Raw genomic sequence first — 12,325 nt, forward strand, 5'->3', positions numbered from 1 at the left:
ATGAACTCTTGGTATTACAAATTTTGATAGCGATGTCTCATTATAACAGAATGTATTGAGATTGTTGAATTGCTCAAACACAAAGAGCCATTTGATGGCTTGAGGGTAATGTGTACATGTGTCATGTGCTGTTACAGTCTATTTGGAATATTTATTTCCATAAAATGAGACACACTATTCCGTACACGTACATCAAACACCTCCGACCACATTCAATTTTAATGCATAATGAATGAAGTAACCAGTCACTGTAAATAACTAATACATTAGGAGATAGTTATGTAGCTAATTACTACATTAAGTGGGCACGCAAAATATTGTAGTATCGCATTAGTGAAAGTGTTTAAGTTGATAAAGAACACGTCATGAATGTCGGCAATTAAAACTATTACCATCAGACACCACTATTGACGTGGGCGAGGACAGACAAATTGGATGTTAAACAGTTGGCGGAAGCTAGATTTTGATAGGCTAAAGCTGTTGTTGATTTGATTAAATCACCAGGTTATGCTTGGAGGCCACAATTTAAATCTAATTGTGATAAGTAAACTATACACTCCAGGTGTCAGCCACTTGGAGCTTGGTAGCTACGTACCTGGATAAACCCTAGTTATTGAATGCAAAAACACACTCCAAGTAGAGGCTCCTGATTTGATCAATTTTGTCTTTGTCACATATGACAGACACCAGTGCATTAGTTTAGTGAACATGACATACTTACTAACAGTGAAATGTACTTCCCTACTATTGGCATCGTACAGTTATTTGGTAACAACAAGCTGGCTTGTAGCTAAACAGCTTGGAGGTAGCTATGTAGGTAACACCATATGAACAAGTTATATGGATACACTCATAACCATTTGCCAGTAACAGATTTACAAATGTATACAAAGACTGCATAATAATACGTACCTTTCTGTGGCACAAACCACAATTTATGACTCAGTGTAAACACCAATCCTTTTGGTTCCACATACAATCACGATTATACTGTTATCATAGCTACACTATATATATAATAACCAGAAACAATAACCATTTCCCCCATGTGTTAGAACTGTCACTACAGTGGGTTAGTTGTGGTTATGCAAGATACATTTTTGTGTGTGCACAAATGAAGACATGTTTTATAAACACTAAAGGTATTCATAAAATGTTCACTACAAATTTACATGTAAGGCACTTGTAAGATTAAGTGGGAAACCATAAAAGTACTGTGGTTTTAGTGCTTGCATTTCCATGAACCTTACTGGCCAGCACTTATCAGACTTCCTGTTTGTAGAGAGTATAAATATGTGAATACTCAGCCGTTCCACCATTTGATCTGCAGTCTTTTGTGAATTCAGATCTATGCAAAGAATATGGATTGCTGCAAACAGCTGTTTATCTTGATTGTTCTGATTTCCGTTGCTAATATGGTAAGGATGTTTCTTGCTAAAGGGAAAACCACCAATCTATATATGTACTATGGTTACTGAATTAAACAATCTCTATGTGCTTTTAGATCTTAGGTAGTAAATGGACTCCCTGCTCTAGAACTTGTGGTGTTGGAATCATGCAGAGGACCATCCCTTGCCAGTAAGTTTAACAGCAATGCACTAGTGATAGGCCAGGCCTTCTATTATTGCAACAATTTGTACTCTTAGGAAAGGTGAATGTGATGGAACAAGGGAAGAATTTAAGGCTTGCAACATGAAGGTAAGTAAATATTTGTATTGTTATAGCCTAAAGGCCTGTTATCAATAGTATCTAAACTAGTGTTTGTGGTTGCAGCAACATGTGTGGCAGGTGTCTGCAAATTCACCGCCCAGCCATGCCACAAATTCTTGAAGGAGTGGCATGATAAAAAAGGGAATTGTTTATATGCTGTGGGTTACTTTGCAGACGCACGACTCCCTATCCCACACAAACCACATAAACACAATAATGTGGCCTATTGGTGTTAACACAAACACTTAAGATGTACTGATTTGGTCTTTATTCATTTTTTAGAGGTGCCCAGATGGCAATGCTGACTTCAGGAGTCAACAATGTAAGACACATGGAGAGGAGTTAATGCCATTCATTAACAAAAGTGATCCCTGCAAACTGCTATGCAGTGCACCAGGACAGAGTCCTGCACAGAAAGGTTTAGTTGTAGATGGAACACCTTGTTCCTCGAGTGGTGTTTGTGTTGCTGGAGAATGTGTGGTAAGTTTTGTGGAAATATAACTGACTTGTCTCATATCAACTCTTGTCTATTATGTAGCCCTTTGGCTGTGATCATGTTCTTGGATCAAAGAAAACAACAAACAAGTGTGGAACATGCAGTGATTTGTGTATTCAACTGACATGCAAATTTAAGGAAATCGCTTCTAATGGTATGTTAGTGTATAGTGTTTGCATGGACGTTTATTTACCAAAATTTTAATTTGCATAGATTACCACACTACGCTACCATCTGAATCAACCAACATAAGCATTGCTTTGGGTTCATCTTCCTGTAGCTTCAAAGGTGATATAGTATAGAGTTGTCTTCTAAGATTACATTAATTGTAACTTAATTACATTCATTGTAACCTTCATAAAAATAGTAATGAATATGATATACCTTAATCTACAGCCATCAGCAATTCTACAAAGTCTCTACACTTTAGCAGAGACCAATCAGTCATATCTCTATCAGGGACAGTTTTTACAATTTCTAACAATGAGTTGACTGCAGAAGGACCACTTCAATCACCAGTCACTATTGAGGTATGTAATTACACTATTATTCAGTTCTATTGTAACTAACTTTCGTTAGGTTCATTGTCCGAAAAGTAGCCACAAGATGGAATGTGATTACCACATGTCTGTCCATATCCCATATGACCTTGAAATTTCAAGTTACTATGAATGGGCTGTAGGAGACAATTATTCTCCCTGCTCTCAAACTTGTGGAAGAGGTATTAAAGAATCAACTATTTAATTTAGTCATATTTAGTTTTTCCAGGAATCCAAATGCCAGAGATTTATTGCCGAACAGCAGGCACTAAAATAAGGGCACCGGACATAGAATGCAGTGATCAATCAAAAGAAGGACTTCCATACAACTTAATATTTTGTGATCAGCCAGCTTGTCCCTCTGAGTGAGTATATTCTCCACTATATGAAATCATGATAGTTGAAACCTTAGCAGTTCACAAAACTATAATAGGATGTGTGGTTGATTATTCATAAACACTATCACTTTCAGTGTTATCATTATATAATTCCTTGTGGTTATTATTTTTCAAATGGGATATGACCATTGTCTGAAGAATATAACATCTATAAATGTGATGATTTCCACTTTAGATGGACACACTCCGATTGGACACACTGTTCACAAAGTTGTGGTGGAGGAGACAGGATGAGGGATGTTAGATGTGTACAAGTGATCCGAAATGGTGTGCAACCAATCCAGACACCAGGGAAGTGTGACAGTGAAACAAAACCAGCATCACTACATGAATGTAACAAACACCCTTGTCACAACCATTGGCATGCAGGAGACTGGAGTATAGTAAGTTACAAAACAATCACTACTTCATATTACATATTATTTCACATTCAGTGTTCTGTTGATTGTGGGGAAGGAATTCAAAGTAGAAATGTCACATGTAGAGATGCCAATGGAAACAAGATACGCAGACACAATTGCAGTTTGCAGGCAAAGCCTCGTACAGAGAGATCATGTACTGGAGACACGTGCATCCACAAGTGGATCAAATCTAATTGGACCAAAGTAAGGGACTGGACACTACAAACTATTGTACAGGTGTCTGCTCTTTGGGAGGATATTATTATAATATAATGACACTTGTATATTAATTGTTTGTAGTGCTCTGTGAGTTGTGGTGAAGGAGTTCAGACCAGGCAAGTAAACTGTACTGAAAATGGGACAGTTGTAGATGACAGTGTTTGTCTTGAGAACATTCCAAATGCCAAGCCAACAGAAGTAAAAAGTTGCCAAGGACGTTGTTGTAATGGAATATGGACTGTTACAAACTGGCTAACAGAAGTAAGTGTGTGAGCTGCAATAAAGCATATATATGTGTGTGTGTATTTGATTTCTGCACAGTGTGTTGCACCTGGATGTCACAAAGAAGGTACACAATCCAGAAATTGTGATGCAATTGAATGTCATGAAAGAGGAGTACAGTACAGAAATGTACATTGCATACACAATGGAAGGACTTCTGAAGAGAATGACCACATTAAGTGTAACCCAGCAACAGAACCGTTAAACACACAAGGATGCTACAGGACTCAAGGATGTGAACCAGCTTGGATTGAAACAGATTGGACCCAGGTAAGTATGAACTAAACGGTAGAACAAATGTGAACCATATTTTTTAGTGTAGTAAATCTTGTCGTGGTACACAAGAGAGAAACATAACATGTAAACTGGGAAATGAAACACTTATGAATGAAAGATGCCCAAATAAGAAGCCAAGTATAAAACGTACATGTACTTCAAATTGTACAGTCTCTGATATATGTTTCAAAGAGTTTTGCTACAGAGATGATTTACCACAATGCCATCAAAATTGCTGCGATTCATGTGAAGAAGCTTTTCCACAATTGACGGGACTACTACGATACAATCGGTGTGACAAGCAGTGCTGTATAGGTGAACTCATAATTGGATCAAATGATGGCACCTTCTGTACATGATGGCTCCACATAATGGTACATTAGATGATACTATTGTTTGCCTAACATGACTCCGCTTAATTCTGACATCATAATAATAAAATGACTTTTTTTTGTAACACATTTTTGTATGATTGTACTTTATTAATAATTTATAAAACTATCAAATAAAAAATAAACAAGACAACATGTTAGTACATACGTAACAGCAGCAATAGATTGTGTTTACCACTCAGAATTGTTTTCTTTCTGAAATGACAATCTTGGATTATTTTCTGAGAAAAACTGTGAGTACCATCGCCAGTGTTTTGCTATCAACTGGTCTTCTTTAACCAACACTGGTTTGGATACATATGTCTTATTGTTCCATATCATCACATCCCGATCAACCTATATATACAAAACACATGGATGGGGCTTGTACACAGTGTAATTATGAATGGTTTAAAGGGGCAGTGTGTTGGTATTGTTAACATGTTTAAGTTTATGATGCAACATTGTTTAAATGGATGACAAAGTAGTGGGTGAAGCTTATAAAAACTTCAATCTTGCACTCCTACTGCTGCAAGACACAGCTGTATGAAATTAACGCTACACAACAACTTCTGTCCATGGATGTATCACAACCAGGCGGACGGTTTGAGCATTAGAGGGCTACACAGCGAAAGCCATGAGGCACCTGTTTAATCATCTGATATACTGTTGTGCAGTTGAAAAAGCATACTGGACTGTATCTCACTATTGATGTGCAAGCCTGAGTCTTGTACATATAATTAACAATTTCACTGGCAGTAAAACAATGCACAATTGAATGGCTTTGATGCCAACACACTGCTCCTAGTGACCAATCACCTCTACAATGGTACAGTATGTACACATTGAGCTGAGCAGAAAACTGGATGTTTTTCAAAAGAAATAGCATTTCAGTGATAACAGTTTAGGTATGAAGAACAGACATGTGTGGTTTGGCCCATTTCAAGTTTGAGAAAAGTTGTATATGTAACAGACCATGCAATTATAACAGGAAACGCGCAGAAAATATTGATTGGTCATAAATAAAGTGTCAGACATTTGAGTCAAGCAGTACTATACTAACTTTCGTCATTTACAGTATACATAAATTGCAACAAGAATACTGAATAGTGAGTTATTTTAGAGGAGGGAATTTTTTTGCAGTTTTAGCAGATTGGTAGCCATTTGTGAAAAAATTTGATCAAATTAGCATGAAGGCATAAAACTTTCCCCAGCCTTTAACATTTTGGATGGTGGCAATCCACAACTATACACCTCACTAGCAGTAGTTTAAGCTACCTGACAGTAAAGTGCTATTAAAAATGCTCCTTCATTATTTTACTAAACTCCAGAATTGAACTTTGCTTACCGTTCTCCTACCTCAAACGGTATTCTTAATGATTCAGAGAGGTCAATAGCTTTCATTGCAGAGGAATTTCTGCAAAATTCTGGCTAGCATTTTTGATTTATGATTTTTCCTTCCTACTATTCCCTCATACTGGCAAACGTAATAGACTCAAACCTAGCACCTACCAAAAATGCAGAGTAATAGAGCTAATTGTATTAATTGTCTATATAGTGCTCTGTGAGTTGTGGTGAAGGTGTCCAGACCAGGCAAGTAAACTGTACTGAAAATGGGACAGCTGTGGATTACAGTGTTTGCCTTGAGAACATTCCAATTGCAAAGCCAGCAGAAGAAAGAACTTGCCAAGGACCTTGTTGTAATGGAATATGGGCAGTTGAAAATTGGCTAAAAGAAGTAAGTGTTTTAGCTGCAATACAGCATGCATGTATTTATTTATTGTAATCTCAGTGTGTTGCACTTGGATGTCACAAAGAAGGAGTACAGTACAGAAATGTACATTGCATACACAATGGAAGGACTTCTGAAGGGAATGACCACATTAAATGTAACCCAGCAACAGAACCGTCAAATACACAAGGATGTTACATGACTGATGGATGCAATCCAGAATGGTTCCCAACAGACTGGGGCTACGTGAGTATCTGTAAACATGCAGCATAGCAAATGTGAAGTATTACTCTTTCTTATAATAGTGCAGTAAAACTTGCAGTGGTACACAAACAAGAACATTATACTGCAAACTGGGAAATGTAACACTTGCTGATGAAAAGTGCTCATATGCAAAGCCCAGTATGGTACAAACATGTGGTCCAAAGTGTCTAGTTTCTGAGATATGCGAAGCACAGTTTTGCCACAAAGATGAATTACCACCTTGCCAAAAACAATGCTGTGAATATTGTAAACAATGGCAGTTGCTACCACTGCTCCGGTACAATTTTTGTGAAAGACCCTGCTGTAAAGGTGACTTACCCGGGCAGGATACAGGTTGTAACTAATGATCAGTACATTGGATATGACACTATGTTTTACTAACATGACTCCCCTTTATCCTTACGCTGAAATGACTTTTTATAATTGTATTACATCTTTTTGTATGACTAATGACTAATGACTATATATATATATATTATATTGGACTTGTCATTATTCTATACTAGCATTGGTACCTGCCCTACGTGCAGGACCATACGTGCAGTACATGGTGATGTCACATCATGAGGTTTCCTTATGTCATTAATGATGCAAAACACTAAAGTTTATTGTTTGTGGTTTTGACAGGAATGTAGTTCAATTATTCAGTGTGTCTTCCCTACCAGTGACTTCAACATGGTGTAAAGAACAAACAAAACCTTTGTTGCTTTACATCTAGGACAACTGATGCAATAATAATTAATGTATTGGGAATGAAGCATAAATATTAGTGTCCTATATTTGCTGTGTAGCTTGCATGTTGATAGTGCTTTAAAGTACATGATCCTTATGCAGTACATATAGTGAAATAATGAGCATGTAAGCTAATTAGTTAAACTGCATGCAAGCTAAGGCAATTGTATATACAGTATACCGGAGGTGTACACATGGTATAGTTCGGTTTCTACATGATGTTTACCTTACCGACTGTCACAAAGAGAAACAAACTTGGGCATAATTTAACAATTTGCAATTATATAGTTACTGCATGGCAGGCAAAGGTTCAGAACTTGTCCTATGCTATGCACTTTGGTAGCTGCCCTACGTGCAGGACCATCTCCACATTAAACATTTTAATGCCAGGAAGAGGGACCAAGCATTAAACACCAGCACTGCTAATGTAGCTATGTAGGGTACATGGTGATGTCACATTTTTAAAGAGCATGAGGTTTCCTTATGCCATATATCCTGCTGAAATTAATGATGCAAAACACTAAAGTTTATTGTTTGCGGTTTTGACAGTTCAATTATTTCCCTACCGGTGACTTCAATATGCTGTATAGAACAAACGAAACCTTTGTTGCTTTAATAAGGATCATGTACTTTAAAGCACTGTCGACATGCATGCTACACAGCACTAATATTTATGCTTGGTTCCCAATATATTAATTATTGTTGCATTAGTTGTCATGGCAGTACATAATAATTTATAGTGAAATAATGAGCATGTAAGGCTAATTAGTTAAACTGCATGTGAGCTAAGGCAATTGTATACAGTATACCCTGCATTACATACAGGTTGTGTACACATGGTACAGTTTCAGTTTCTACATTATGATGTTTACCTTGCTGACTGTCACAAAGAGAAATGAACTTGGGAATAATTTAAAGCCAACACAATTTGCAGTTATAGTTACTGCATGGCAAGCAGAGGTTCAGAACTTGTCCTATGCACTTTCAGTTCTGATGTTGCAGTGACACATATACCTCTTGCCATACAAAAACCCAGTTTTGAAACACCTACAGTGTAATTGACCATTAAGGTAATGTACGAATCTTTAGAGTGAAAGCATGTAAGCAGGATTATAGTGAAACAGTTGTGCCAGGTCAGATGCAGTTCCTTGGTGTAAACTATGGATCTGCATGGTTCCAGTACTATCATTTTTCAGATGCACAGTAGTATCTGTCCAATCATGTAAGCTGCCTATTTACTACAGCAGTAATGAGGTAGCTAAGTCTGAACAAACAGTTTTGCATGCCAGTGCACACCTATGTGGAGGTGTAGATATTCTGGATACTGGTGAAAGAAGCTTTTACCTACTCTAATACAACAAACTGGACCAACACACAGATGGACAAATATGTTGGCAATTTGCCTGCCCTATCCAAAAATCGCTATAAGAGTCCCTGTGATGTGAGGCAGTTAAGTGCCAGTGCTGAAAAACTGAGCATAAGAGTTTGTAGATGAAGACTTGCATGGAACAGATAGAACAAAAAGGTCCCAAAAGTGAAAAAAGAAGTTATGCCTAGGCGGGGATTGAACCCAGGTTGGTTATGGGGTTAAGGGAGGTGCACAAATCGCCACAGTTGTTTATCTATGGTTTTGACAGGAATGTAGCTCAACTTTTCAGTGATCCTTCCCTACACCAGTGTCTTCATCGCCCTATAAAGAGCGAACAAAAGCACGTATTGATTTGCTACAACAACACTCGAGTTGCCAGGTGATGGGCGTTTAATTTCGCTAAAGTCCGGCGTCGATACGTGCTTTGCATGCCTGAGCTAAAAGTTTTTATAGTGTTTTTTTTTTGTTTTTTTTAAATTTTTTTTTATGGAATTTAGCTATACAAATTAATGACATAAGATAAAACAGTACATAATAAACAAAAACAAATTATTTTACATATGGGCCTCAGCGACCTGCACAGCAATCGGTGCCTCAGCAATGGGACAGCGCAAACTGGACCTGGCACCGCGAATGCACATAATTGCAGACCTCAACAAAGAGAAGCTCAATTTACATCTCAGCCATCCCATCACTATTCCATAGGAAAGACTGTGCTTTGTACTCAAAAGGTTGGCCAATCTCTTATAAAACTGAGTAGCAGCATCACCCATTCCACCAGTAGTAGTAAAAATTAAGGGAGTAAATGAGGCATTCTCTACTTCATGAACCCGTTGTTGGTATTCACGTCTCTTTTCCTTGTCATGACGTCGGTATGCAGAGTGTAGGGGTTGATTTGAGGGTGCACTAGGGTTAAAAATTCTGACATCAAAGTATGACCTCTCAAATCGTCCTCCGCAAAAACCATTAGCTGCAATGTCAAGCCTTGCGTTATCATCACGATTAGCTGTTTTGTATTGAAGGGTCTCACCAGAAAGAGGCTGAAGGTGGGGTTCAGTGACAACATTGTTACAGACCTCGGAAAGTAAATCGGCAGTTAGATCACGCACTTCATTATGTCTCAGAGAAGGAAACCCACCCTTTGGGCAAGACAGAGCATGTTCTATGGTAAAAGAGTGACCACAGGCACAGGAAGTAGGGCAGGCAGATGGTAGCCAGTGATAGCGAAGCGCAATTGCATCACGAAAAGCAGTTTTATGAAGCACAAAATTATGCGACTTCAATGGAAGACAAGAGAGCCAATTCGATGCACCCTTCTCCTGAGCCAACATGACTGAGGAACGCATGCTAGGAGGAAGTTCATCAAACAAATGATTGACAGATTGAAGTTGCTCTTGATGGCTCCTAGAGTGAAACTTGGATCGCAACTGAACCTGTGCATCAAGACAGTCACCTAGTTGATGTACCTGAGAGATAATCAAGCCAACGAGACCAGCATTTACTTCTACAGAGCAGGAACGCTGCTGTGACATAACAATTGAGCTAAAAGTCGTGTTTTAAAAAGGTGTTCACAAAAAGGTACTAAGTAGAAAGAAAAAAAACCTGTCAACACGTGGATTCGAACCCACGACCTCTTACACGCTAGTCAGGCGCTCTACCACTTAAACACTATGTGCTGTGGTTTTCAAAGGAATGTTGCTCAAGTTTTCTCTACACCTTGGCCTTCTACGCGCTGTAGAGAACGAACGGAAGCACGCGTGAACTCGTGATAACAATCTTAGAGTAGGCGGATGATGAGTGCTTCATTATCAGTACAAATTGTGTCAATTCGCGCCAAGTCTGGTGAGTAAGCGGCGTGACGAACAGACGGACAGATGGCTTTTCAGCTTTATATGTATAGATAGATAGATAGATCATGATCACATCGTACTATGATACAAAACAAAATTAATATTAAATAGCATTGGCAGTAGAGTTGGGCAATAAATCAATATTTCAATATGCACACCAAATGGTATTTTTGGTATTTTGATAATTGAAATACCGCATGTATATTGCAAATACCGAGAGTAATTGCAGGATATACTGTAGGCATAAAAATAAAATGTGAGCCATTCCCCAAAAAGCATTTTATTAATGTTAGACTGATTTGTAACTTCAAAATGCTACAATATTTCAGTTAATATTGATATCCTAGTTTTTACATACCTCCTTGCTTCAGTTTAATGTCCATTAGATGTACATAATCACAAATCAATGCCAGTTGCAAAAATTATTGAATAACTTCAATTATTTCATTAATACCTTAAAAATTCTCAATACCGCCCATCACTAATTGGCAGTTCCAACAAATGCAAGCCAGTTTTCTTGGGTAGGTATACATATAACGATCCCTACTAGACAGTACAGTAACAGTGCTACTGTACTGTATTAATAAGTAGTTAACTGCATCAGGGCAGTCTCCATCACCCATGTAAAAGCTTGGGATCTTTTGAACGGAGCATACGTACGTAGCTACTTCAATAGCTACTAGTGTTGAAATTAATGCTACAATTGTGCATTCTGCCAGTACATTTATATGTAAGTTACCAGTGTTTGTTGACATTTTTGTAATACAATGATGCTTGCACATGCACATATATTAGTTTATATACATGTAACCTAGGACATGCATTGATGATATAAAGTCCTCAGAGTGCTTCATGTTCTTTGATGTATACTTTTTTCTGGTATTTTGAAACCCTTTCATCATTTAATATACAGCAGACATGCATGCTTACACAACTAATGATTCTACTGTGTTCAGCTATATACCAGCTTACTACAGATTTAGTTGTCAACACCATTAAACAATCAACAACTCTGAATACTTCTTCAACACTTGTATATAGTTGTGTCATGATCTTTAATTATTTGAGCCATGCTGACGAGAGCACATAAGGTTTACTGGCTTTTGTAATTATTAATTAATAACAATATTTAAATCAATTCTTTCATCCTTACTATGGTTCGTTTGTCAGAAGCTGGCACTGCAATATGATAACCTTTGGAGCTACTGTACAAGGGAGACTATGTCTAGATTTCTTGAAGAATATTATAGGTTTATATAAACTCCAGTTCTTGCAATGTTTACGTGCTATTGACTTTTAGAAGCAGCCATGGTGCACATAATGGTTCAAAATTGTTTCTTCTATCTTGCAAAATCTAGAGATATTTGCAAAAGTTTTTCATCACATTGTTTACTTAGCAGCTGCCTGGTTTACTCCCACAATTGAAACAACAATATGTGACCAGACCTTCAAAAAACAGGTCATGCAGGTACAAACTAAACCCTGTCACATAACAGATCATAGTTCAGGAATGCCTGCATTTTGTAACTTGCATATTATAGTATGACGTCAAATAAAGAAGGGATTAAAATGTGTGCCCATGGCATAAGAATTATGAAAATTTGGTGAGTATTATGTTCCTTAGCAGGGCCTGTCACATAGTCATTGACATAGTCTGAAATTTCATGTTTTCATTTGCTACTTTCT

The 12,325-nt window shown here is 37.6% G+C and overlaps 1 protein-coding gene and 1 long non-coding RNA gene across 2 annotated transcripts; both read left to right on the forward strand.

The window, feature by feature from the left end:
• The first annotated feature begins 934 nt into the window (after window positions 1-934).
• On the forward strand, window positions 935-4,838 carry LOC136265669 (papilin-like). The gene is made up of 14 exons (XM_066060566.1): window positions 935-1,418; window positions 1,505-1,578; window positions 1,647-1,698; window positions 1,993-2,190; window positions 2,249-2,360; window positions 2,420-2,494; window positions 2,603-2,736; window positions 2,786-2,927; window positions 2,975-3,110; window positions 3,319-3,526; window positions 3,578-3,748; window positions 3,845-4,024; window positions 4,085-4,315; window positions 4,363-4,838. Exons 1-14 carry the CDS (start codon window positions 1,362-1,364, stop codon window positions 4,678-4,680), a joined length of 2,088 nt encoding a protein of 695 aa, XP_065916638.1. The 5' UTR covers window positions 935-1,361; the 3' UTR covers window positions 4,681-4,838.
• Window positions 4,839-6,177: 1,339 nt separating this feature from the next.
• Window positions 6,178-7,153, forward strand: LOC136265681 (uncharacterized). The gene is made up of 3 exons (XR_010705677.1): window positions 6,178-6,430; window positions 6,485-6,670; window positions 6,730-7,153. It is a non-coding gene; the product is annotated as an uncharacterized lncRNA (long non-coding RNA).
• The last annotated feature ends 5,172 nt before the right edge of the window (window positions 7,154-12,325 follow it).

The sequence above is a fragment of the Dysidea avara genome, chromosome 9 (genome assembly GCF_963678975.1).
Source record: "Dysidea avara chromosome 9, odDysAvar1.4, whole genome shotgun sequence".
Taxonomy (NCBI): domain Eukaryota; kingdom Metazoa; phylum Porifera; class Demospongiae; order Dictyoceratida; family Dysideidae; genus Dysidea; species Dysidea avara.

Excerpts from the sequence above, each read along its gene's own strand:
- LOC136265669 (XM_066060566.1), top strand. The coding sequence starts at position 1,362 with ATGGATTGCTGCAAACAGCTGTTTATCTTGATTGTTCTGATTTCCGTT. Across the intron at positions 2,495-2,602 it reads ATCTTCCTGTAGCTTCAAAG|CCATCAGCAATTCTACAAAG; the intron begins GTGATATAGTAT and ends CTTAATCTACAG. Across the intron at positions 2,737-2,785 it reads AATCACCAGTCACTATTGAG|GTTCATTGTCCGAAAAGTAG; the intron begins GTATGTAATTAC and ends AACTTTCGTTAG.